General features: G+C 41.4%; 1 protein-coding gene across 1 annotated transcript; it reads left to right on the plus strand.

The window, feature by feature from the left end:
- Window positions 1–26,985, plus strand: LOC308325987 (F-box-like/WD repeat-containing protein TBL1XR1). The gene is made up of 16 exons (XM_080778786.1): window positions 1–159; window positions 5,832–5,899; window positions 7,895–7,998; window positions 8,416–8,561; window positions 9,230–9,479; window positions 13,487–13,619; window positions 14,291–14,435; window positions 16,245–16,308; window positions 16,751–16,848; window positions 16,955–17,015; window positions 17,699–17,820; window positions 18,213–18,287; window positions 18,448–18,575; window positions 19,121–19,286; window positions 19,811–19,912; window positions 20,716–26,985. The coding sequence occupies exons 3-16, from the start codon at window positions 7,941–7,943 to the stop codon at window positions 20,740–20,742; spliced, it is 1,575 nt and encodes a 524-aa protein (XP_080634912.1). The 5' UTR covers window positions 1–159; window positions 5,832–5,899; window positions 7,895–7,940; the 3' UTR covers window positions 20,743–26,985.
- Window positions 26,986–27,760: the final 775 nt, after the last annotated feature.

Raw genomic sequence — 27,760 nt, forward strand, 5'->3', positions numbered from 1 at the left:
TCAACATACAACAAGCCTTTTAATTATGAGCGTTCATTTGATCAACCCTGCGATCGATACGTACAGATAACATGGTCTGATCGAACACCGTCACAACAACCGCAGAACAGAGACACCGTCAGATTTTCGATCACAGGGGGGCTAAAATAAGACAAGCAGGTACGGGATTACTTCTTCTTGTCTTTAGCTTAGCCTCGGCTAACGAGCTAGCGCGCTGTGCTAACCGCTAGCTCGTTCGCTAAAGGCTTTGAAATCGTAGCTCGCTGGTGATCGGCGGCTGGATGTGTTATTGCTTGTTTTTAAACTATCCCGATGGCCCACTTCAACTTTGTGAGGTTTAAATGGTCCATCTTTGTCTAATAACGGTGTTATAAGCGTTATTTGACAGTGGTGTGAGGCTAGCTAACACCCACTGACCCTGCAGCAAGTGGGACACTTTTAAACCGCCTTGCTTTGCCGGCGTTCAGCATGTGATCTGACGGTGAAGCTAACAGCTAGCACACGGGAGCTACCGGTAGTTCGTTTTCACCCTGGATTCACTCTGTGATGTATCCTTATTATATTCTTTCCTCTGGGTGCCGTTGATAAAAAAAAATTGTTACACACAACTATGCGTGATATATATATATATATATATACGGTAGATATATTTTTGTAATAGTGATCATTGCTTTTATTTTGAAATCCAAAAAAGTCAATTTCCGGTGGAATTGTATCTCATTTCAGTTAGTAGAAGCTGTGGACGTAGTTTTAACCCCGTTTGTGTCGTGCACAAAATAATCACACATACCATCGCTACAGGCTAGACCGTTAGATTGTAGTACAGCTGTTCTTATATTTGTGGATTGCGTTGATTGGAGTAAAAGCTTCAGATTGCTGCCTAGATGAAAAGGATTCGTCAGTGACGTCACTAGCTGCGTCGTACGACGGTGTTGCGCGCCGAAATACAAGCTCACAACGTTGTGAGGTTGACAGCCAGGATGACGTTGTGGATAATACATTTTCATAAATTACTATTACTAAGCAAGTTTATATACAGTACTTGGCTCTGGTCCATAGCCTTAAGGAGTCCTTAAGGCTATGGACGTGACTCGAAGGCCAAATTAAGGTACTACTGTGTTTCCCAAACACTGGACCCATGTTTGGGTCACAGACTCATTTTTATATGGGTCACAAGTAAAATGTCCTTTTTTGTTTAGGCTTATACCGTGATGCAATTGAGCGTCGCAGTCCCTCCCCCAGTCCCCCTTTCAGAACAACGAGTGGCCTAGGAAATGAATCGCAATGCATTTGTGCCAAAGGCATTTCGTGCTTTATTTAAAGACCTTTTAAGCGTCGTACGAAGCCAACTCTTGTCGTGACAAATCATGACAACACACACAATATTTTGGACCAAACAAATAATTACAAAGAAGAAAAACTACAAAAAAAAGTGTTTTTTTCTACTTTCTAATTATTTGTTTGGCCCGAAATATTGTGTGTGTTGTCATGATTTGTCATGACAAGAGTTGGCTTTGTACGACGCTTAAAAGGTCTTTAAATAAATAAAGCACGAAATGCCTATAGCACAAATGCATTGCGATTCATTTCCTGGGCCACTCGTTGTTCTGAAAGGGGGAGGGACTGCGACGCTCTATAAGCCAAATAGCCGTTTCAGACGCGAGTGACTAATTCTCGTACCAGTTGCCGTGCAATCCCCCCCTCGCCCACCCGCCTCCCCGTTCTCGACAGGATGACAGCGCGAGCTGCGAGCGGAGAGAGAAGAAAATGAATCTGCAGCATGATAGGCAATGCTGAAGAGGCACAACAAGCGCTAAATAATTTAGATGATAATAATAATAATATAGATATACTGTAGGTCCAGTGCTGGTTGATGTGTTTGTAAAGCGTTATACTATTACTAGTATAGTGCCAAAGTCCTGATGCAATCGCTCATCCCCTGGTTCACGGAAGTTTTTCTCTAGACTCTATGGAGAATAACATGGGGATGGGGTCATCTTAAATCATCTAATATAAGAATTGTGGTCCAAAAATAAACAAACCATCTCTGTGATATTGTTGGAGGTGTTTCTGTATCGTTTACGATAAGTCAGTCAGTCATATATTTGATACAGTCTATCGCGTGGTCACAGCCAGAGGAGCGGGAAGGCGAGGGGGAGCCCATGGCAACTGGCACAGGAATAGTCACTCGAGTTTCAGATGGGCATCGATTAACACAGACGACGTCGCCTGGATCGACAGGTCTGCTCCAGCTCTGCTCATGAGGGGCGCAACGACGCAAGCGTAGAAAAAAAGCTAAACAGAATCCAGGTCTGGTCAGTCGCGGGTGTGTGCACGAAACAAGCACACGCGGGACAATTTCACAGGGCCGTGCTCACGTAAATGAGCTTGCGACTTGCGTTGTCGCCCCTCGACTTCTCTGCGCGTACAAAAAAGGTCTCATTGAAAATGAATTACTAGGCGCGTTAATCGCTGGCTGTTCGAAAGGACCTTTAAAGTTTTCTCACTCGACAGTAAACAAACCAACATACAGTACATTACGCAAGAAAGAGGCAAATATTGAGAACCACTACTCTTCTGTACAGTGTTCTGTACACACTTCCGATAGTGAAGTCATTGTCTTATTTGTGGCGGTTTGCTGAGCCCATTAATGGTGTAGAAGGGGTGGGAGGGCACGTAGTGGCAACTTAAGCCTTGCTGGTTGTTTATTATAGACACCATGGTGACATAACAGACATGTACTACAATCTGCCTGCAGCAAATCTATAGCTGTGAGTCACACATGCGTCTGGCCTACACAACAACTTATGAAACCAGAACAAAGAACTAAATTACACTGTACCGCCTTCATCATCACAATTATTAGAAATAATAATGTATATGTATTTGTATGTGTATGGAAACTAACCACTGTAGTCCTTGACCTCAATTGTTGATCCAGCCATTTCAGTTACCAAGTTGGGTAACTGAAATGAAACTAGGTAACTGAAAATGCTTTGGTACCGTTAGCATACTGCTCTGTGTTTACAAAACGATATATATAATTTCCGTCTATACCAGCAGTTATGAGGCACTGGAGTGGTGTGGTTGTATTTTGTTTTGGAAGACGTAGATGTTTTTGGGCAACCAAAACAAACGGCAAAAATACAGCGAGAGTGCTGTGTATTGCAGGTGAACAGTAAACACCAGCACTAGAGTTGTTCAGATACTGGTATCGGTTACTTGGGCCGATACCAAGTACTCTTACTGAGTACTTGGAACCGGCCCCGATACTTTGACCCGAGTACCAAAACATCCAAAATGCAGCAATAAATTTGGTCTGACTGATGTATTTACATGTGTTTCAAGCCTTATGACCTGCTGTAAAACCTTTTGCCCTTCGGGGACACTAATAAACAACCTTGAACCTTGAACACTAGGCTAAACGAATGCAACGGGAGCAAGTCTAACCCAATACTGCAGCAAAATGCCAAAAACAGCTGATCTACTGTACAAGCATAAATGACAACTGACAAGTGTAGATCGGAGATAATCGGCATCTAAGGCGGTAAAATAAGTGGTTACTCAACAAAAATAAAGTACTCGTATCGGTACTCGGTATTGGCGAGTATTAAAAATTAAGTACTTGTATTTGTACTCTGTCTGAAAAAAATTATATCGGGACAACCAGCACACTAGCTAAGTTCTGGGGAAATGATGGGTATAACAAAGTGTATATATCGTTTTGTTATATAAATAGAATGGCAAAGTTACATACTAGTCCTTTAAAAACCATTTCATCTTCCTCTTTGGTTTGTCAGCCACGTAGCATCAAGCTGACTGACCTGTTGGTACACAAGTGGCCACTGTTTTGGCTTCTCCACCCCTGACCCAGTTTCTTAGACAGCAGTGACAGACAGACAGACACACCCCTTTGTTCATTCATTGTTCTCTTCTGCTTTCTGACCGTGACAAGTTCTTTTTTAGACCTTCCGTGCAAACAAACACTACTTAACTAATACTACAGTAATAAGATGTACAGATGCACAGTAGCCTATGTAATCAGGACAATTTATACATTTATATTATGGGGTGCAACAGTCACCAACTAGAACTAATCGATTTAGTCAATGATAATAAATCACAATATAAGATACAATATTTGCTTTATAATCAATACCTATCTTTGACATAGGCTCAATGTTTCCAAAGCATTCTTAAAAAGTCAAATGGTGAAAATAGTTAATACTTAAAAGAAGTATAGAGAATAATTGTCCGTTATCCTCTTCTGAGACAGACGGAGTAGACAAAAATTGTACCATATTATGAGTACTAGTGAGGACCAATTTATATGATGATAAGGTTGAAAATGGGTGAAGCTTAACACATTCCCTCGAATCCCTCCTGTTATAGTTGGGGGATATTAATACAATCTGGGAATACATTTCTTACCAAGAATGTTCTTCACCAATTTGTTGGTAAGGGTGTCTACTAACATATCCCACATTGGTTTCTATTCAACCACCCTAGGGGAATTTTTGACAGCTGCTGAAAGTAACCAATATATGGAAAATCTTTCTAAATTTCATTATACTTTTAAGTAGCATGTGAGGTGTCAAACTAGGGTTTTTTCATGATTCTGAACCCATTCCAAGCATTAGTTTTGCACAAAAAACTCTACTTGGGCTAAATTCGGCCATAGCCATGTGCCCATTTGTCACGTGGCCGTTTTTAACCCAAGGAGTGTAACCCTTGGAATAGATTCAGAATCATGGATTCAGAATCATGAAAACCCTCTAGTTTGTCACATCACATGCTACTTAAAGCATAATGAAATTTAGAAAATTTTGCCTTATATTGGTTGTTGATGGTACCCCGACTTTCAGCAGCTGTCAAAAATTCCAATGAAACCAATAGAATCCAATGTGGGATATTACTTAAAAAAAACTTAACTTAAAAAAAACTTAACTTAATTTTTTTTTTAACTTAAAATAAAAATCTTAAAAAACCCCAAATATGTACGAGCTGCGTTCGCTTCCCGCGTTTGCGCGTCTTACTTGTTCTGATAATATTCTCTTCCCTGACTATTAACATGGGCGGGATCGTGAGGCCAGTGAAATGCGCGAAAAATCTAAGAAGAGCCCTCATCCGTCCGACCCGGAAGTGATAGCCCTTCATATCTGTAGTCTAGCCTCACTCCAGGCTGTGGATGATTGGTGTGGTTGGCACTGGTTTGCTGCACCTGGCCGGTCAGGTGCAGCCCTTCCCTGTTGGCCAGGTGTGGCCCTCCCCGCGGTGCTGATTGCACCTCAGTGATGGCTGCGCCTGGGGCGCCCCTCCGTGGATTCGTCTGTAGCTGGAAGCCTGGAGGAGAGGGGCAGTGACTTGGCCAATCACTGCTGACCTGCCAACTGGAGAGTGTAGTCAGGGTTGAAACACTCTAATAAGGTTGGAGACCACCTCTTCCAGGCCAAGGCTTCATCCATTAGAAATGGATTATATTTGTGTCTTTGATGTATTTACAAACTGAAAAGTATGTGGCCCATGAGGGATGGGCCACAAGGTGTCATGACACTTGAATAAATCAAATCATTCATTCATTCACGATGGCGGAGGAAACCATGCATGGCACCAACCTGCTCATCGGGGGCAATTAGGGGTTCAGCGTCTTGTTCAAGGACACTTGGACAACTCTGGGGGAGCCCGGGACCCAACTGGGAACCTCACGGTTTTCCCATCTGGCCATTCTATGGGACACTCTACCCCTGAGCCACTGCCGCCCCACTTTTACTTACAGTTACTTACAGTAATTTTGACTGAAATTATTATATATTCTTTTCTTTTTCTTTTAGAGGCACCAAGTTTATCTGCTCAAGACAACAGAGCAATGATGAGCATTTGAAGACACCTTGATCACATGGTCAGTATCTAATGTACATCACTTCACATGATGCGCGTAACATCCATTTAGAGACACTGCAACCATTTTAGATTTGTTTTGAAAAATATCAAAACTGTTTGGAAGATTTTGAATGGTTTTGAATATTTTTAACATGAGTATTCTCTTCTGGGTGTCCCTGGCACAAAACATTTTCAGACGAGGGTGGTCCATGACCAAATATCAATCTGACTTGAATAGAACCACTGATTTAGGGGACACCTTTCAGAAGCAGACTCATTTAAGACTTACATTTATTCATATTCAGTGGTATGAGTTTTGTCTCTCGGATGTTGGTTACACTTGTAACGCCATCCTTTGAGTTTCATATCTAATGCAATAGACAGAGACTGGCCTGAACTGCATGCAGCTTCCAACTTCCACCCCGGCTATCCATATGTTATGTCCTTTTTCTGGTTTTGAATAGGGATGGGACCATATGAATTTGTTTTGACAGGATTATTGTGGCAAAAATAATAGAGATTAACGATATATTTGTGATAATCAAAATATGCTTAAATCTTAAAAGGCTACTTGAACCCCCAGCATCCCTACTCTAGAGGGAACTTTTGCCAAAAATAGCAGATCTACAAGCCCATGCGTTGCAACGCACTGCTTTGTGAGATTGTAGATCTGCAATTTCTCGCATCAAATGGGGAGAGTGCAATAAGAACGTGTCAAATGTGCTATTTACAGATCCCAGGGACGTCACTGACGATTTGATGGCCCTACTCACATATTATTTGTGCATATTATTGCCGTTAATTACGTACAAAACCACACAAAAAAATTAGAATTTGGAGACGAGAGGTTTGTGCCAGACAGCAACGGAATTCAAAACCACTAGTTAGTATGCCTAGTGGTCGGGGCTGGGTGAAGTTTTTGTGTTAGATCCCAGGGTCCATGATTTGATTATAGTTGTGGATCTAAGCTCTTGGTAAGGCGAGGGGGGTGGTCATGTTGACTCTGCAGTGGGCTGGCAGGGCAGACCTCCTTCCCTCTCGTTTATTTCCACAGGCCCACGGTTCAAAACACTGCGGCTTCTGCTCGAAGAAATACGACACAGTGGATGCAAACTATGCAGCGAGTTTCTGTTATTGCAGGAGTTTCAAAAAGCCCCGTCTTCCTTCAGAGGATTTTTTTTCTCTCTGTCCACGAGAGCCGAGCCGATCCGCCTGGCGAGGAAGGGTCTGCTAATCATTACCAGTTTTGGATTAATGTAGGGGTTCTCAAAGTAGGGCCCGGGGACCCCCACCAGGAGTCCTTGAGCTGGTTCCAGGAGGTCCCTCCAGTTAAATGATTGATGGTAGCCCCAAAATGTCCTTATTTTAGGCATTTCATTAAATTGCCAAAAACTGTTAAAAGTTTAAAAAAAAAGTTAAAAAAAATATATAAATAGCCTCATGTTCAAAACTTTTACTTTTCAGGATTCAAATTCAAAAATGTCAAAAGTAGAAGATCTACAAGCTCAAATTGTGTCACTTCGTGCTTGCAAATCGGCTACTTTTGATGCTTTCGTGTGACACCGTAGTAATGTAGTATGGCGAAAAAATAAACACAGCCCGACAGCCACGATTTAGTGGTAGATCTGTAATTTTTGCTTTTGTCGTAGAAGTATATAGTGCGTGCTTGGCGTGTGCCTGTGTGTGTGTGTGTTCCACTGGGGGGTGGGGGGAGGGGGCACTTTTATTAGTAAGAAAAGAAGGGGGTCCTCCGAGGACAAAAGGGTTGGGAAACACGGGTTGTTAGAATCTAACACCCGTTGTGAAAGTGCCAGATCTAGGTCAAGCAAGGTGACGTCCCTCTCTCTGGCAGTGTGGTTATATCATCGTGCTCGTGGTGTGTGCAACAGCTCTGCTTACATCTAGCCACATACCATGGTCTATTGACCGCTAGTCAATGTAATGCATTTTGTATCTGCGCAACAAATTAATGTGCTATATATTGTCTTTCTCTATATCTCTGTCTGTCTCCTAGGCTCGTATCCTGCGCTGACCAGATGGTTTAACCACCAGGAGTGAAAATGAGCATAAGCAGCGATGAGGTCAATTTCCTGGTGTACAGATACCTGCAAGAGTCAGGTAGGGTGACTCTGGTGTAAGGCCTGCTTTTGTGCGTGCTGTGCTTGGCCAACAGCAGAGATGAGTGTACCCACACACTTTTCTAATTTCTCTTTATTGTCAATGGCATTTTCAAAACAAACATTGACCTAAAAACAAACATTAATCCTGTATATAGGAGGGCTAGCGCCCCTCAAAAATCAGACCAGTCTGAAGTGAGTGGTACTGTACTGTACTGTACTGTACTGTACTGTACTGTACTGTACTGTACTGTACAAGCTCTCATCCCTGGCCTCTGTGTCTGTGTGTTAGGCTGCACGGACCCAGGGACACAGCCAGGGACCCTATAGGAGTGGTGGTATCACTCAGAAAATATGATGCAAACAAAAAACAAATTTTGGCTACTTAGTCCTTACACTGCCCCTGATCTCCCTCCAGGCTTCTCCCACTCAGCGTTCACCTTTGGCATAGAGAGCCACATCAGCCAGTCCAACATCAACGGAGCGCTGGTCCCCCCCGCTGCCCTCATCTCTATCATCCAGAAGGGTCTGCAGTATGTGGAGGCTGAAGTCAGCATCAACGAGGTCAGTCCCCCCGAACAACCATACGCAGCATATTGGCATTGAGTTTACTGAATGATACTTTCTTTAGTCATTGGCAGTCATTTTCTGTGTATATTTAAGTTATTTGTCATTTCTGCACTGTGCAATCTGTGTTTTACAAGGCCTAAAAGAACATAAATGTAATTTCTATTTATATCGTTCAAAGCCAAATAAACAATTAAATCGTTAATCGGAATTATTTCCGTGACAATTAATCTGCAAGTAACATATAATGATCGTGACATCCCTACCCGTGTCATATTGTACAGCAATGTTAATCTTTTTAGAGATATTTTTGGTTTTTTTTTTCAGGCCTTGATGGCTGAAAATAGCCGATCTACAAGCTCACAACGCGTCAAAGCACGTGAGATTGTAGATCTGCTATTTTCACCCAAGCGCAACCAAAGCAAACTAAAATTGACTTGTCTTTTAGTTCTACTGGATCTCTTCTCAACTAGTCCCTCCCTAACATTTTAGTCCATTTTTGGGGTTTACTTGACGAAATTGTCAATACCGGTATATGTAGTCTTAGTTTTTGTCATCATAGCTTAGTTTTTATTTAGTTTTTAAGGCCAGTCGAGGGACATTTGTGGTCCTAGTTCTTCGAGGACAATGAACAGTGTAATAATAATAATAATAATCATGTGCAGGACGGGACGCTGTTTGACGGGCGGCCCATCGAGTCGCTGTCCCTGATCGACGCGGTGATGCCAGACGTGGTCCAGACCCGGCAGCAGGCCTACAGAGACAAGCTGGCACAGCAGCAGCAGAGGCAGCAGGAAGCGGCGGGCTGCAGCGCCAGCGGTAATGTAGCCCCGCCCCAGGGACCAGGAGGAGGAGCCAAGAATGGCGAGGGAGGGGCCGCCAACGGCGAGGAGAACGGAGCCCACGCCTTAGCCAGTAAGGACGGCAGCCCATTTTCTAAACCTTTTCATGTCAATAATTATAAACTTTATTTGTGTAACGCTTTTTAAGTTTACGTTGATGCTGTCGGGTATAAAACCTATGTTGCCTACTTGATCATACTACAGCATCACACAAAAGTGTGACACGTTTTGAGTTTGAATCCTGAAAAGTAACATTTTTGGACATACTGTATGAGGTTTCCGTAAAATCCGAAATGATTTTGCCAGGGACCAAAACTTCAAAACGATTAATGAAATAATAAAATGGCAGGTCTAAAAGCTGCCACGTGACGTGTTGTGAGCTTGTAGATTGGCTAGTTTTGAAATGCCGACATATAAAAGGAGGCTAAAGTGGTAAACTGATTTCGATGCTCCAATTTTGCTGGAACCTCCCCAAGGACCCCTGGGGGTCGCCGGACCCCACTTTGAGAACCAGTGCAGTAAGGACTCCTTGAGTCAGCACTTAAGCAAAAACAGGACTCCTTTTTTTTTTTTTTTTTGGAGGAGGAGGAAGAAAAGTTGACCTCATTGTGGAAAATGTTCTGTCCAAGGCCTCCCCACCCCACACCCCGCACTTGCATAAGGTTGATTTATACTTAGTTGGCGCACGGTGCAGCTTATAGTCGCCCATCTACAGCTTGTAGATAAGTGGTTCCCAAACTTTATAGCTTGTTTGCCCGGGACCCAAACTAGTGAAAATATCTACAAGCTCACGACACGTTGTGAGCTTGTAGATATTTTCACTACTTCTTGAACGTTGTTTTAATTTATTTATGGAAATTAGCAGATTCATTTTATTTATGAAATTCTTTTGAAAAATATTGGAATTGTTTTTCAATAATGAAAAGTTGTGATTTTCTTCTTTCTGTGCCATGCTAGGCGGCTATTTTTGGTGATCTTCATTTCCGGTTTCGGGTACAAATATGTACGTAGATGGCAAAGAAAGATATATATTTATATATGATATATATATATATATATATATATATATATATATATATATATATATATATGAGGAATAGGTATAGAGGTTATTTTTGGCAGACGTCACTGGTCGTACGTTAAGGAGCCGTAAATCAGGCTTAACCTACGCAGCAGGAAAAGCAGAAGAAGACATAATTATTACCACCCTGTTGTGTGTGCAGGCAAAATGAAAACATTTCCAGAAAGGCTTGTGCTGTGTCATAGAAAATGATTTCTGGGAATGTGACATTATCTTTTTTTCCCCCCATCTCTGCCGTGTGGAAACCTCATCAGCTATATCTTGTGCCACGCCTCCTTAACCCTATCGCTAAACCCATTTGTCATTATTTACTATTGTAAAACATTTTAAAATAGTTCAAATAGCTGATCTACAAACTCACAACGTGTCAAACAGCATACATCTCAGCCTCGGTGCAACTCCAGTTACAGCAGGCTGATTTTTAAACCCTTGCATGTCCAAAACTGCTACTTTTCAAAAACTGCAAAAGTAGCAGATATGTTGCTTTACTACTTTTGATGCTTTTGTGTGACACTGTATGTTGTATGGTCAAGTTGGGCATTCATTTAATTTAACATGTGGAGATAAGAGGTTTCTTCCCTACAGCAACAATATATTGAACCTATAAGACCGTGCAACTAAATAATGACCACGTCCACCATTGGAACACAGGTTAATTTTCTTCCATTTCCTGAACGAAAACCGTTTTAGACATGACATAAGGTTTCCACCTGACAGCGACGATATTTGAATAGCTTGTTTAACGACAGAATGACGGACTAAAAGCATTGCCACCTTACACAATGCTTACTCAGTCAAATTTCCTGTCAACATGCAGCTTCGCTAGGAGAATTGCCTGGGGGGCTGTTCCCCGGAGAAACCTGTGTTTAGACGTCAAATTAATTTCAGCTGTTTACCATTTTCAACGTGGCATGCTGACCTCAATTGTATTTTCCCTTACCCTTTCCTCTAAATTGGTTTCTGTTAACCCATTAAGACCTGTATTATACAAATGTCTTCTAAATTCTTACAGTTTTCTGAAAAACACATGTTACTACTCTATATCAGTGGTTCATAAACTTCTCCATGTCAAGGACCAACAACAGTATGGATGCCCTGAAGAAAAGATTTAAGTTTAAAATGTTCACTTTAAAAATATACATGTATATATTCAAAGAATTGTCACAAATGTTTGCAATTAAAATAAAAAACGGATCTAAAAGCTCACATATAAAATAGTAGTATAGAATAATAGTTAAAGTTCATACATTCTAAAATGACAGACGGATGCTTTCCTGTTGTAACCTATACGTCTTCTCTTCATACATTTCAACCTGGGAAAGCATCCGTGTCATTTCAACATTGCCATCCTCTACAGAGGCTGAGAAATAATAAGTGAACAATGGCAATTTTAGTCAAGTTGTTTTTCTGGAAAACTATTTAGAAAGCGTTCGGCCTCTGGTGTAAATGCTTTGTGCCGAATATGAATCTCTTTGTGGTAAATGCAGCGACAGTGCTGTGTGATCACGGATGCTATTGAATCTCCTCTGGCTCTTTGACACCGTTGGTAATGACAACGCGGGTTACGCGGGAGGCATCGTTATGACCCTGTTAACCAAGTCACAACCTCTTGAGGTGACGCTGACATTTGCAGAGGGAGGCCTCCCTCCTCACTGTTTCATTTCCTGAGAAGAACACTGTCTCCACACACACACATCCTCTGCAGAGCTCTGCACTTGTTACACACACACACACACACACCGCTGTCTTATATCGTTGCTGTCGGGCAGAAACCTTATCTGCATATTTTAACGTTTTGAGTTTGTTCATAAATGAAAGCCCTACTTGATCATACTACAGCGTCACACAACGTTTCCAACCAACAGATGATATCTTATTACTTTTCATGAAATAGATAAAAGAAAAACATTTTTTTTAACACAGGCACACTTAACCACTTTTCCCTGTCAACATCAATTAGAAAATATTGTCATGCAAATGCAGATACAAATTAGCTATCTATCTTATTCAACCTAGAGAGAGAGACAGACAGACAGACAGACAGACAGACAGACATAGTATAAAAGCAGTCTTATCCAGCAATGTCTTTTCCTCATGAACAGACTGTGTGATTCTTTCAAGTGAAGTTTCTTTCAAGTGAAGCAACGGTTTGCTACGCCACATAGAGTTGTACCACTGCCAGGTTTAAATACGGCATACACACGCACCCTGTTGCACATGAACAAGCACACAGGAGGAGATTAAGTAATGACTAGAAACCCAGAATAAGTGGACAGGTGCGTAGGAGAGGAAGTTGGCAGATGATGATGGTCAGTTGACCGAAACGTGCTTTAATTGTACGTTAACGTTGCAACCGTTGTTATAACTCTTTGCGTTGTCCATCACGACTGTCAACTCATGTTACTCCACAGTCCCTAGCCTGGAAACTAGACTAATCTGCCACTCTGCCACAGGAACAAAATCTATGCAGTGATATTAGTCTTGCCATTCCAGGCGAGGATATCCAGTCCCCACTATGTGGACTACAAAACATTTGGCCACTAGATGGCACTCTTTTGCCTTAAAAGAAATATTTAGGGTGAAAGGTAACAGCTTACAGAGGTAAACAAATAATTCTGGAGTTTTGATGTCCCAACAAAATTATTAAAATGTGGGAAAAGCAATACATTTATAATTACACACGTTTAAAAAGCTCTGTGGTTGTATTTTAATAATAAAAACAAAATCTTCCATTATTTGATTCTCGGAAAACACACCAAGGGCTGAAAACCCATCTTTTCCAGTTGTGCCGAGATTACTAAGATTATTAAATTTGAGAAAAAGCACACGGCCAAATGCATATAATTTTGGCTCAAAATGCCACAAATAAAAAGAACTACTGATTTAGCAGACATTTGTAGACTTGGGTCTTAAAGGGCAGCAGTGAAGGAACCTGATTGGTCCCCCTGCACCAGAAGAACGGGTGAACAAACATTCACTTTGCTTCCTTCCCTCTCTAGACCACCACGCAGAGATGATGGACGTGGACAACGACGTGGAAATCCCCCAGAACAAAGCCATGGTGCTCCGGGGACACGAGTCCGAAGTCTTTATCTGCGCCTGGAACCCAGTGAATGACCTGCTCGCATCCGGGTCAGTGTCTCTGCATGTCCTGATCTTCTGTCTGACTCTGTCTCTCCCCCTGTACAGTGTACACATGGCTGCGTTGATTTAAAGGCATATTTCAATTTCAAACATTTTTGTGGTCAGTTTAACGTCTGCACAGGCTTTTCTGTTTTACCCCAGGCATTTTAAGTTGCTTGATTCAGTATTTATTTAAATATTTGATATACATTTTTTTTATCAGACCCTTCTTATACAAACCCATTGTAAGGCCCAAACCGTACCAATGATTCGCTATGAACTCCTTGTTTAATGTAGTTGCATGAAACCATATCCCCAATGGCAACTTGAGTTGCATTGGTGTCCTTAAAACTGTTTGGGCATAACTCCAAACTCCCATTTTAGCCATGTTAGGTTCATTGAAAACACATGTTCTTGGTTCTGGTGACTGGTGACTTGTCCTTCTAAATGCATGAGGGGGCCGTGGTAATAGCGCTTTTCTTTTCTTTTCTTTTATTTATTTTTATTTATTTTTATAAAATTTCCCAAAATAATTATAAAAAATAAATTGTCAGGTCCAGTTTACAGGTCTAGAGTCTAGACGGTTTAGGTGGTAAAAAAGGCATTCATAAAATCACCATCCTAAAATGTGTGTGTGTGTGTGTGTGTGTGTGTGTGTGTGTGTGTGTGTGTGCGTGCAGATCCGGGGATTCGACGGCACGCATATGGAACCTCAGTGAGAACACCAGCACGGGAGGCTCCACCCAGCTAGTGCTGAGACACTGCATACGAGAGGGGGGGCAGGACGTCCCCAGCAACAAAGACGTCACCTCCTTGGACTGGAATGTGAGTGTGTGTGTGTGTGTGTGTGTGTGTGTGTGTGTGTGTAACTGTGAGGACCAAATGTCCCCACAAGTATAGTAGAATATGAGAAATACATGCTTTGAGGAGCATGGCCCTTGTGAGAAAAATGCTTGTTTCATAGTTGGGAAAAAAGGTACGTTTGCAATTAGAAAAAGATTCAGGTTCGGATTTAAGGGTTAGAAGTTTTCCCTATTTTATATTACCGGTAGTTATTTTTAGGCTGTTTTCAACATTTTTCTATACCATCCTAAATGTTGATGAGGCTTGATGATGTCCTCTCAAGTGTGTGTGTGTGTGTGTGTGTGTGTGTGTGTGTGTGTGTGTGTGTGTGTGACTGTGTGTGTGTGTGTGTGTGTGTGTGTGTGTGTGTGTGTGTGTGTGTGTGTGTGTGGGAAATGGAATGCGTTTGTGTGTGTAGGAAATGGAATGCGTTTGTGTCAGTGTTGCAGTGACTGCAATTTCTCGTAATCTAATCTAGTGGTGTACTTGTATTGCTGGTACTATACCATGTGAGGGTTCAAATGTCCCCACGAGTATAGTAGAATTTGAGAGGAGTGAGGATCATAGGCATTTGGAGGTTTTGTTTTAGAGTTTGGGAGTTGGAGAGAGTTAAACCTACTAAAAATAACTGATCTACAAGCTGCACGACGTGAGCTTGTACGTGGGGCTGTTTTCGGCTTCAATGTTATGGGACCAAAAAGCATTCCTAAAATCACCGCCCTAACATGTTGATGTCCTTGTGTGTGTGTGTGTGTGTGTGTGTGTGTGTGTGTGTGTGTGTGTGTGTGTGTGTTGATGCATGTGACTACTGCGGCTGCCAAAGGCATTCCTTGGCTGTCCTTGTGAACCGGATATGTGTGGTGGAGTCACTCCCATCTTAGAGAAAATACAAACCCCAGATCCTTCTGTCGTGTTCTGGTCTCTTACTCTCCCTTCCCTTCATGCTGGAAATCCACATTAACCAATCTAAACTGTTCAGGCTTTTATGTTCATACATAGTAAGCATCTAAAATTTGAAATTTCATTAGAAATTTGTTTCCAATACAAAATGTGAATTGCCATTTAGGGTATGTAAACATTGACTGATATTGTTGCTGTCGGGCAGAAACCTCTCCTCTCCATATTTTAACATTTAATGCCCTACTTGATAATTTTACAGTGTCACACATATTCAGAAAAATGCACATAAAGTATTGCACTTGCAATACGAACTTTATTGGCAACCTTTCGGTCAAAGACCTTCTAAAGGCATCTGTGTCACACATAGAAAGTAGCAGATCTATAAGCTCGAACAATATCTGCTACTTCTGTTATTTTTTTATTTTAATTCCTGAAAAGTAACAGTTTTGGACAAATGAGGTTTCCACCAGACAGAGACGATACAGTATATGGTTATCATGTTTCAGGCATTGTTATCACAAAAATCATGCAATTAATTCTGTGAACCAATCATAAAACAAGATGGGAACAGCGTGATATGTCCAGATCTTTATTTTTTTACACACATACGCACACTTCTAGACGTCCACGCTGTAAATATCCATCTGTTGTCCCACCCAAACAGGTGCATTAAAACCTCTCTGCTTTCACTCAGTCTGCCTCTCCTTGGCTGTCTCTCTGTCAGTATATTAGCTGAATTAGGATTTTTTTCTGAACAAACATAGTTAGAAGAGAAAGTTAACATGTATTGTTGGTTAAACTATATGGTTGTCTGTGCTACAGTTAGAATATATAGACCACAGGTGTTGAGTACTACAACCTACCTACAATAACGGCCTGTTTCTCTTTCAGAGTGAAGGCACTTTGCTGGCAACAGGCTCCTATGACGGCTTCGCCAGAATATGGACGAAAGACGGTAAAATCTGTGTTTCTGTCAGTGCATTTGATTGATTCCCATGTGTGGGCCGTGACGGTATGGCATGATCCCAGCTGGAACACAATCAAATATCCTTGTTGTAGGGCAGAAACCTCTTATTTCCATATTCTTCGGTTTGTGTTCTTTGGTAAATTAACGCCCAACTTTACCATACTGCAGCGTCACACAAAAGCATAAAAGTATCACATCTGCAAGCTTGAGCTTGATATCTTTGCTATTTTAAAAATATATATGAATCCTGAAAAGTAACAGTTTTGGACATACACTATGAGGTTTCCACCCGACAGAGACGATAAACAAGTGGGCTCTCTCATCCAATTAAAGGTTGCAAACCACTGCCACAACCCATAAAACATTGTTGCTAACTCCTATGAGCTGTCTTATTAAATAAATCCCTCTGTAATGCTTGTGCCCTTTCCAGGTAATTTGGCCAGTACCTTGGGGCAGCATAAGGGTCCTATATTTGCGCTCAAGTGGAACAAGAAAGGAAACTTCATCCTCAGTGCCGGCGTAGACAAGGTTGGACAAATGAGATCGCTGCTGTTTCATTACATGCATTCTGGTTGCTGATGTTTGGCTCGATTTATTTCCAATGACACAAATAATTGTTGCTCCCTCTCCCCAGACAACTATCATTTGGGATGCACATACAGGCGAGGCCAAGCAACAGTTTCCCTTCCACTCAGGTGAGCACCACCATGACATTCAGTCATTTGTATTAAATAGTCTACCTCTTAAAAACACTGCTGACCTGAACCACTATGTGGCTGGTAAAGTCAATCCATACAGATATAATAGATTTTATTTTAAGATTATAAAGAGTATATCAGAAGCATCTTCCATAAAACCCTGCTGCTTTCCACAATAAAAAAAGGATCAGTTTGATATACGATACATGGATTAAAATTCTCAGTCGCCATGACTGATTTCAGTCATTTGGATTCCATAGAAGGCAGCATAGCAGCCATGTTGCGTATCGGAAACATGACGTGTTGTGAGCTTGTAGATCGGATATTTTCCGTCATTAGTTATTTTAAGATTAAAGGGTATTTGAAGTGGTCAAACTAGCAATATAGAATAGATGTTTAGAAGTGTTTTATTCTTCCATAAACAATACAAGGTTAAAGGCTCGAAACTGATTTCTTCAACCGGTTGGCTCTATGTAGAACAGCAGCAACATGGGTTTAGAATGATAATTCCTAAACATCACCATTAAATTTGTCAGATTTTATTTAGCTTTATTCCACTGTACATGCATTAGGCCACTTTCACACAACAAAGACGGCATGATATAAAAGCTATAGTGTTAGCAGCCGGTCCAGACATCCAGGCTTACCTCACACCTCTGTCCTCTGTCTGCCCCACACAGCACCAGCACTGGACGTGGACTGGCAGAGCAACAACACATTTGCGTCCTGCAGCACAGACATGTGTATCCACGTGTGTAAACTAGGCCAGGACCGGCCCGTCAAGACCTTCCAGGGACACACGGTAAAGGCTTCAGTTTAACCCCATTAAAGCCCTAACTACACCAAAGGGTCACCATGCAACTCCTTGGGTCCAAACGGTTGCAAGGAGTTAAAGCTAAAACAGTCTTGACCCTTTGGCTATATCAGCGGTTCTCAAACTTTTCCATGTTAAGAACCACCCACAATTATATGTATTTGGCTGCGGACCCCCACCGCAAAGATATTTTGTTACAGGGACCTTCAGAAGCAAAGATTTTAGTTAAAATGTTCGCCTTAAAAATGTACAGTATAATCACTAGTTGGTTCTCATAGCAGGGATTTAATTGCAGACGTGGTGAGGCAGATACATTTCCATGCCGTGTCTGTCACTGTTGCTACCTATAATGTTGGTCTCTTGTGTTTGTGTGTGTTCAGAATGAGGTAAATGCCATCAAGTGGGATCCAACCGGGAGCCTATTGGCCTCCTGCTCCGACGACATGACACTGAAGGTCAGTAGCCTTTATTCTAGTTTTTATTTACTGATCAAATTGCCAGTATATTTAGTCACAGTTTTAGTCGACGACATTAACACTAATAGAGTAATGTGATGAAGTATAAAACAATATTAAGTGTTTTAACATTGCTGTGTGCTCTCTCATCATGGGACAGATCTGGAGTATGAAGCAAGACCAGTGTGTCCATGACCTGCAGGCCCACAGCAAGGAGATCTACACCATCAAGTGGAGTCCCACAGGGCCCGGAACCAACAACCCCAGCGCTAACCTCATGCTGGCCAGGTACAGACAACACTTAGCACTTAATGCTGGAAAGGAATAGGTGGTGATGCTGGACTGCTGGTGGTTATAAAATATTTCACTCGTTCAGTCAGATAGCATGAAGCTAGATGGTAGTAGACAACTCACCACTGTTCAAGGACGCACATCTTCAAAATAAGGGTAAAAATCCTGGCGCGAATTACAGCGAATGTATTAATTAATCCTGGAGGGTTAAGGGTTAAGTAGAATATGACCTTTTGACACCTTTAGTGTCGTCCCGAGCTGTGGCTCACCGCTCCAAGAGATGGGTCAAATGCGGAGAACAAAATTCGTATACAGCAATGTACTGTACTGTATGTTGACAAATATTAGGACTGTATGTTGACAAATAGTAGGCATACAGTACATATAATAATTAGGTTTCCTTTTCTCCGTGGTAAGGTACAAATCGCTTACTTTTCACTTCCTCTTGTAATATTTTGCATCCTTGGCGGAGAGTGTTCACCATTGTGACTCGCTTTACATAATGTCCCTCTTCCTCTTCCTGCCCCCGACGTGCTACGCAGCGCGTCGTTTGACTCGACGGTGCGTCTCTGGGACGTGGAGCGAGGCGTGTGCATCCACACGCTCACCCGACACCAGGAGCCCGTCTACAGCGTGGCCTTCAGCCCCGACGGGCGACACCTCGCCAGCGGATCCTTCGACAAGTGTGTCCACATCTGGAACACTCAGGTATACAATCCATGGCACCGCACACTCCAGCTGTAAGATATTGTGATCATGATTACCAATTACACTGCTCCCCAGTGATTATCTCGCTTATTACATGGCTAGTTAATAAAGAAATTAATCCATTTTCCCAAAAGTAACAACCAAACGAAGGATTTCATTGCTTACAGTAATGAAAGTAGTCCATAATTGTATGCCAGGTGCGTCCAATGCAATGGTCGCCTCGGAAAGCAACTGGAAGTGTTTACTGCATTGCATTTCTCGCTTAAACATTCTTGAGAGCAATGTTTAGCAGCTGTAAATAACATTGACACGGCACAAAATCAAGCAGTGCAGATTGATATGAGCCAGGTGCTCTGAGCCTTTGATTAGACAGCGGTCTGTTATTGACTTGAGCGGTCATTGTTCAAAAATAGCAGACCGATGACTTTAGTGATTGACCAATCAGAATTATTCAACAGATTGAGTATATCCAATTTTTTGCATTCTCTTAAACGTGTGTGGGTGTGTCGTCTCTGTCTCTTCAGACGGGGGCTTTAGTCCACAGCTACCGGGGGACAGGGGGAATCTTCGAGGTATGCTGGAACGCTACGGGAGACAAAGTGGGAGCCAGTGCATCAGATGGATCGGTGAGTTCTGCCACCACTGCCTGTGTGTTCATTCTAATGGTGCAAAAGTTAAAGATGGAGCGCCGTGACGAGAAATCTCGTCTTGGCCCATCCGGGTTTAAGCTCTAGTTGCGAGAGTTTTCGAACATGGCATAGATTGTGTTAAAATTATGTTTTATGTGGCTACACCCACCAGTTCATTAAGTATACCTGGTTTTCTTCTTAGCACCGCCCACCTGAACTGAAGCCTCTCCCACAGCTGTGTGTTGTATGATAATGGTTGGGTCTTTTGACTCAAAGGCTTTCAGTTTTCAGGAACAAACCAAAAATACACAGGGAAGACATATTTGAATATTCTACCCACACCTGGAAGTCTACTATTGTAATGTTAACTCCATAGACACACACAAAACAGAAAAAGTGCATTCAATTTCTTAGAACTAATTGATTAGTATTATAGACATATAGTATTATAAAAGTAAAACAATCGATAAGGCAATTGTATTAGAATTGGCATAATTTCTTGCAGTGGAGTTTTGGCAAGCTGCCGTATATAATATAATATGTTGGCGGTGTTGACATGCGGTCCATTGGCCAATGAGACCTCTACGTATTTACGGGTATGTCTTATATTATCAGCTTCCTGTTTTGATGCATCACTTCCAACTTTGTGTAACATCACACGACTGTAATTGGAACATGATAACAACTCGATACGCAGACCATAATGCCATGATTCACTTTACCTAGGACTGAAAATTGCATTTCTGTTCTATTTGGCCTGAGGATGTCTCGTCTTGTCTTCCTGTCATTTGCTGCTGCAGGTTTGTGTATTAGACCTGAGGAAATGACACTCTGCCTGCTGGGGAACACGTGGACCGACTACGAATGTGTACATAGCAGCCAAAACGACTGACTGACTGTCCCCTGTCCCTCTGCCTGTCTGTCCCCCGTCCCTCTGCCTGTCTGTCCCCCACACTGCTGTTGTCACGTCACCACGCCATGGCCTGTCAATACAGCCAAAACCCAGCGCTCTGCCCCCAAACACACACGCACACACACACAAACACGTTTGTATTACTATACTTGTGAGGACATCATCATTTTAGGATGGTGAGTTTATGAACGCCATTTTTTTTCTTTCTTTTTTTGACAATTTACTTTTTTTTTTACTAACAACAGCTCACAATGAGCGGTGAACCAATATTCTCCAGGGCTTGCTCACCCCTCTAGACCAGAAAGCACACTGGCTGGGTCAGGTTAATAATTGCCTAATCCAAACTCCAACTTGAATGTTTTCCTAATTGCAAGTTTAAGTTTTGTTTTTGGTGTAACCATACAAAAAACAATATTCATCATGAGGACCAGGAAAATGGTCAAAAAACCCACCCAAAGTTAGTATATGGAGATGAGAGGTTTCTACCGCAACCTACTGTAATTCTAGTAGTATAGTATAGTAATACAAGTACACACATGCACGCACACACACACACACACACACACACAGTCACACACACGTCTCGTGGGCACTTGTCAGACCCATGGGAACAGCGTGGCTCCATTGTGGATCTGGGACTTTATGTTGGCCAGGCTGTGACGTCAGTCATCTATGACTCTGGGCTAGTGTTTCAGCCCCTACCAGAGCCCACATTGACTTACATTATAAAATTTACAGTTTTAATATTTCAAAACATCTAAAACATTATGTTGGGGAAAGACATGCATGGCGGTACAAGAAATCTGGCGCTGATCGGTCCAGTGGTTTGTGAGATTGGCTCTGGACACACACAGACCAACCCTCTTCTAGACCATTGGTTCTCATTGCGGGTACATTTTGGACCCCTGGTGGTCCCTGAGCCGCATGTTGAGAACCAGTGTTGCAGACGGTTTGCCTTCCTGCAGACCCACGCCCCCAAAAAGCTCTCAAGACGTTAAAAAAAGGACCCATGACACACGTACCAAAATGTCAGCTTTTGTTTTTTTGACTTTTTGCTCTTTTTAACCCTTTGTACTGTAAACTGTAAAGGATTTATTTTGGTCTTTGTCGGTGTGCGTGCATATTGCACGCTTCAGCATATTTTGTCCTGTGGCCATTGTTATGTTGACTTAGCATTTTACTGATTTCCATAGGTTTTTTATATATTATTATTATTACTACACGGTGGGAGGCAGAGACAACTGGCTTCAAAGCTGTCACTGGGAGAGAGAGAAAAAATCCCTTCATTTCTTTTTGGCACTGTACAATATTTTTTTGTAGGTTAAAGAAAATCAATTATATTTCAAATGTTTGAAATGTTTTTTTTATATATATAATTTGTTTCAGTTCTCATTTTGTCCCCGCATCCGGTTTCTTTTCATTTTGACCATAGTTTCTTTCTTTTTAGCAGTTTGTGTGGGTGGGTTAGCTGTGGCACAGCTAACAATCTTTTTGCAAGCAACAATCTTTTTTTATTTTTTCTCAATAATGCTTTTTTCAGGTGTTAAATAGCTTTCAGGTTAACGCATAGAATCTCAAATGTTTTCCTCAGCCTTTTGGCAGACAGAGAAGCTGTATACTTGCCATGCACCCCATCATTGTTGTGCTCAGGTCGAAAGGAATGTTCCCCTGGCTTACTGTGAAGGTCTGCTAGGGTTGGGCGATTTTTACTTCAAATCGATATCCTGAATATTTCTAACTTTAACCCCGCGATTGCAATTAAATATATTTGTAATTTATTGTGAAAATAGCCAATAGCCGGTCTACAAGTTCACAACAACGTCAACACATTGTACTTGTAGATCGGCTATTTTCACATGCCACCTTTGTACAACGAAAGATTATGCAAGCTTTAAGTGGTTAATCAGGCTAATTGATTTAGTCGATTATTAAAAATAAAAAAAATTGTCAATCCGTTGATATAGGATTTTTTTAAAATTAACCCTTCTCTTATATTCAATTAACCTACATAGCACGTCTGTCGGTGGAATTCTCACATGCCCAAAATTGTTACTTCATTCAATTCAAATTCAAAAATAGTAACAGATCTACAAGCTCAAAACTGTTAAGAGCTTGTGGATCTGCTACTTTTGATTTTGTTTGACGCTGTAGTAGACAAAAATAAATAAATAAAAGATCTGTAGATAAGAGGTTCTGCCTGACAGCAACCATAAGCAACATGAACACAATCCATGCTAACCTCGAGATATCCCGTGGAAAGCTATTAAACCCATCTTGGCTGAACACGAGTTTTGATAAAAACGGCATTAATCCCAAATTAATATTTGTACCTTATTTTAGCTTCTGTCGCTAGCCACCGCTTGCTTCCATGGTAGAAACGGCCTAAATCCCAAATCCTCCGATCGTGTTGTCTTTAGTGGTTTTAGGGCTCATAATGGGATAAAGTACGATATTGGGAGCTTAATAAAACATAAATTCGAGGTCCCGCTAACCATATCAATGGTTCTATTGCTAGAAAACAGCTGCGAAAATGTACGATTATTACTTGCGGCTTATGTGGCCAGTAAACGGCTCTTCTCTGGATTGTTTGTGTATTTTGCTGGTACTGGTCGCCGCCTATGGTAACGAGGCACAACGTGTTAAGTGGGCTATTGGTTCTAAATGTCTGTCTGGATATATTTTCAGTTACAGTAACTGCCCAGCCCTACAGTGTAGATGGTGCTTGATGGTAGTGTATGTATTTACATTCTAGGTGTACCAGCTGTACTTGGTCTGTTGGAATAGTTTGCTCTCCGTTCGTAGCTCTACTGCAGGCCCACAATAACTACTAGCTAGCATCTGTATGACCTGAATCTTTTTACAGTACGTTTTTAATTTTATTAGTCCATGCCGGAACCCCATAACTCTTGAGGAATGCACAGTGGTTACTTTCGTATATCATTATGCTGCTGTCGGACAAAAACCTTCTCGCCATATTCTGACTTTGTGTTTTTTCATACTACAGTAAAAGTAACAGATTTGGACATTTCTGCCCAACAGTTGGATTTGTTACAGACCTGTAAAGGTCCATTTGGTTCCTATGCTAGATTTAGCCCTGTCGAATCCCCTTCAAGGACCCCTGGGGATCCCCGGACCCGACTTTGAGAACCACATAGTACATCACTAGAATTCCCTTGATTCGTGGCTTGTTTGCTAACATGCAAAATGATAATCAGACCTGTCCTCTTTAAACGGTTTTTCTTTCGCCTCCTCACTGGCTTAGGTCATTAACAACATTAACCTCGGCTTCCCTTATTTAGTGTATGTCATGATGGGTGAAAACTTTCAAGGTCCCATCATGCACAGTGGGACTCCACTTGATGGTGTCGATCTCACTACCCTTGCTGACGGGCCTGCAGATCATGGACACAGTCTTGCTTAATACTCCTAATTTTGAGAGACCTAAAATGAGAGACAGCATTGCGCATATTTAGCTAAAATAGCGTATGTGCAAGCCTCGTGACACCGTCGTACAAAAAATAGAACGTCTGTCGGGTAAAAACCTGAATATGTCCACAAACGGTTACTTTTCTAATTCAAAAATAGCAAAAGTAGCAGATTGACAAGCTCTGTTTCGAGCCAGTAAATGTGCTGCTTTATATAGTTTTGTGACGCTGTAGTATGATCAAGCATTAAGTTATGAAAAAACTCAAAGTTTAAATGTAGATATGAGGTTTCTACCTAACAGCAACGGTAAGATGGGGCCTGAGTGGTTACATCAAATCAGGACATCATTTTGTATTTGTGCCTGTGTGTATGTGTAAGGGCCTCCACCTTTACAGACTATACTGTACTGTACTTCATTTCACAGTCCTGTTGTGTCGAGCAGCTCGTCTGTGGCGTTCGCAGAGCTTGCCTTCAATCTCTGTTGTTTCATCTGAGAAACCTCTGTGTTGGTGTGTGTGCAGCTCTCATGTCCAGTTGTTTAGTTTGGTAACCATATAGCTTTGGCTGTCCGTTGTGTGGTGGTTGCCCGGGTGCTACACAGCAATCGGTGGCATTAAGATTCTTTGACTCTGTTTTCGATAACATGCAGCCACTGGGGATGTCAACCACCACACAGTTGCATCATCCCTGGTTTAATTCGGGCTGTGTTGCATGTCCTTCTCGATGCTTTTTGTTTCTATATTTAAATACAAACAAATCAAAACTGGCACTTATACCCATCAAGATATCGTCGCTGTCGGGCAGAAACCTCTCATCTCCATATTTTATGTTTTGCATTATTTTCTTTAATTAAATCCCTACTTGATCATACTACACTTGTGTCAGTGTCACACAAGAGCATAGTTTCGCATTTTGAGCTTGTAGATCTGCTACTTTTGCCATTTCTGAATTTAAATCCTGAAGAGTAACAGTTTAGGAGATGTAAGGTTTCCACCCGACAGAGACGATATGTGACAATAACTTCAAATAATGTCAAACCTTTCAGGTCAACCTGCCTGCCATCCCCTCTCCTTTGTGCAACAGTAAAAATCATGGATTTGCCTAAATGTACAAAACTGGGACCACAGAAGTTGTCACAGAATTCCATATATCACCCATTTTAGTGTAGCACCTGTATTAAACTCTTTGAGAGACGGGCTACATTGAAGCCTATGCAGGGGGGTTAGTCTGCGCTTCTATTTGTAGTGTGCTTGGAGGTGACGTTATGACGCAGCTCTGTGGTTTTGGGTTTTCGTTACCTTTCAATTTTCTTTTTGTGAGGGTGGTGAGGATAAGGCAGAAATATGACTTGATGTAACATTGTAACTACATATAATATATATCTGTGTTATCACAGGGGATTCTTTTTATATTCCACTCGTGCTAAAGGGTGGATTTTAAAACCTTTTCAAGGACAACTTGGAAATGTGATTTATTCTTATGCATCCGGTGGGGTGTTGGATCAATGAGGAATGGCTTTCTTTTTTCGTCGCTGTCGGGTGGAAACCGCAATATGTCCAAAAACTTTACTTTTCAGGAAATGGCTAAAGTAGCAGATCCACCAGCTCAAAACGTGCAGCGCTTTGCGCTACGCTTTGAGCTTCGGCGTCAGCTACTTTTGGGTGTTTTTACTTAACACTCTTGTATGACGAAGTAGGGCATTAAAGTGATGGAAAAAAATCATAAAAAGTTTCAATATGGTTTCTGCCTGACAGGGATGCTTTATAAAATACCATTAAACAGTCATAGCAGAATGAAGAGAGCAGCTCATTAAGATTTTTTTTCACGTTTTCTTTCTGCACTTTAGATTTAAAAAGTGTTAAAGGTTTTAACCACTTAAACCCGTATGGTTGAGCGGAGTCCCTCAGGGCTCTATATTGGTGTATTTTCGGTTTTCTGTTATCGTAGGGAAAGCTTTTGCTGAAAATAGCTGAACGACAAGCTTCTCGATCTGCTGTTTTGTGCGAAAGCTTTCTCCACCATAAGGATGCTGGGGTTTAAGGGGTTAAGTATATTGGAATCAAGCTAACTTCATGGCATTCCAAATCTCATCCGATAGCCATGACACAAAAACGAAACAAAACGACAATGTTCATACATTTCTTCTCTGAACCATTTTTGTAATTTTTTTTATTTAGATTATCTTTTTTTTTAAGAGAAACATAATAAATAATGTTGTACTGTTGGATCAACAGTTAATACTTCAAATATTGCCTATGACGGTGAAATGGTATTTTATAATGTTGAAGGGTTTTAGACGACGCTTTTTACACTGCTTTCAAGTGTGTTTGCTACTTTTTTTTGTTCTATACCTAAAGTAACTAATTCTATCTTTGCTATGGTCTGAAAGCCCTCGAAAGGTTTTTGTACTCTTTGAAAAAAAGAAAAAGAAAAAAAAAACGTTTTGTAATTCTGATTATTTGTGTAGCTATGAACTCAAAATGTAAAAAAAGAAGAAAAAAAAAAGGAAAAAAGAAAACATCATTATTGATGTATCATAACACCCAGACCATGTAAATACCAATTTACAGATTTTTTTTCTGTTTGTTGATGTTGTGTTGTCTTCACCTATGTTGTATTCTCTTTCTCTCTCACTCACATGGCTGCTCAGTCTGCAGCCCTGCGGTGCGGTCTGACTGTTGGCATATCACTCAGATCTCAAAAGTCTAGAATAAAATCTATTTTGATAATATTAAGGTGTGCTTTTTTATTCACTGATCATCTCACATTAACTCGTTCTCTCTTGTTTGTGTCTTATATGTGAATGAGTCATTAGGATTCAGTGGCTCTCAAACTTGTGAATATCAACGACCCTCATCTCTGACCCTTATTACAGGTCTCAAGAGATTTGTAATAAGGATCCATTTAGAACCCCCTCAAGGAACCTTAAGGGTCCCTGGACGGTCCCCACTGGTTATAATGCACAGCACAACCAGACACGATAAAGTGTCATTTTAACTTCCCAGTTTTCTCAAATGAAACGGTCTGTGCTGGGTTGGCGGTACCTACAACGGTATACAAATTGATTGATTGAACAAGTCAATTCATAACATTTAGAGACGTACAAATATACACTTCTATATAAAAAATCACACCCGTGTGAACTGAGTGGTGCAACTCCTCTCTCTCTCATTAGCAGGCAACAGTGCAGCACTGAGATCATCATAAAGGGTCAAAATCACACCCGTGTTACGTAAGGGGCGCTCTTATCATCGTACATCACCATGACGTAAAATAGAATAGACATATGGGCTGTATTTTGCGTGTCTTAAGTATACCAGGTCTTATTCCCTAACTTGAGTAAACTAAAGACTTGGACTTGAAGGTCGCAGTTACTATGGAATCGTGCATTGTGTGTGTTGGTCGGGGTGAGAGCATGTGACATCATAAGGGATGGAGCACGTGACAACATCAGGGATGGAGATCCCTGATATCAATATTAAACCCATATATATGGAGATCCCTGA

Source organism: Protomyctophum bolini (genome assembly GCF_963924005.1).
Source record: "Protomyctophum bolini genome assembly, chromosome: 12".
NCBI classification, from domain to species: Eukaryota; Metazoa; Chordata; class Actinopteri; order Myctophiformes; family Myctophidae; genus Protomyctophum; species Protomyctophum bolini.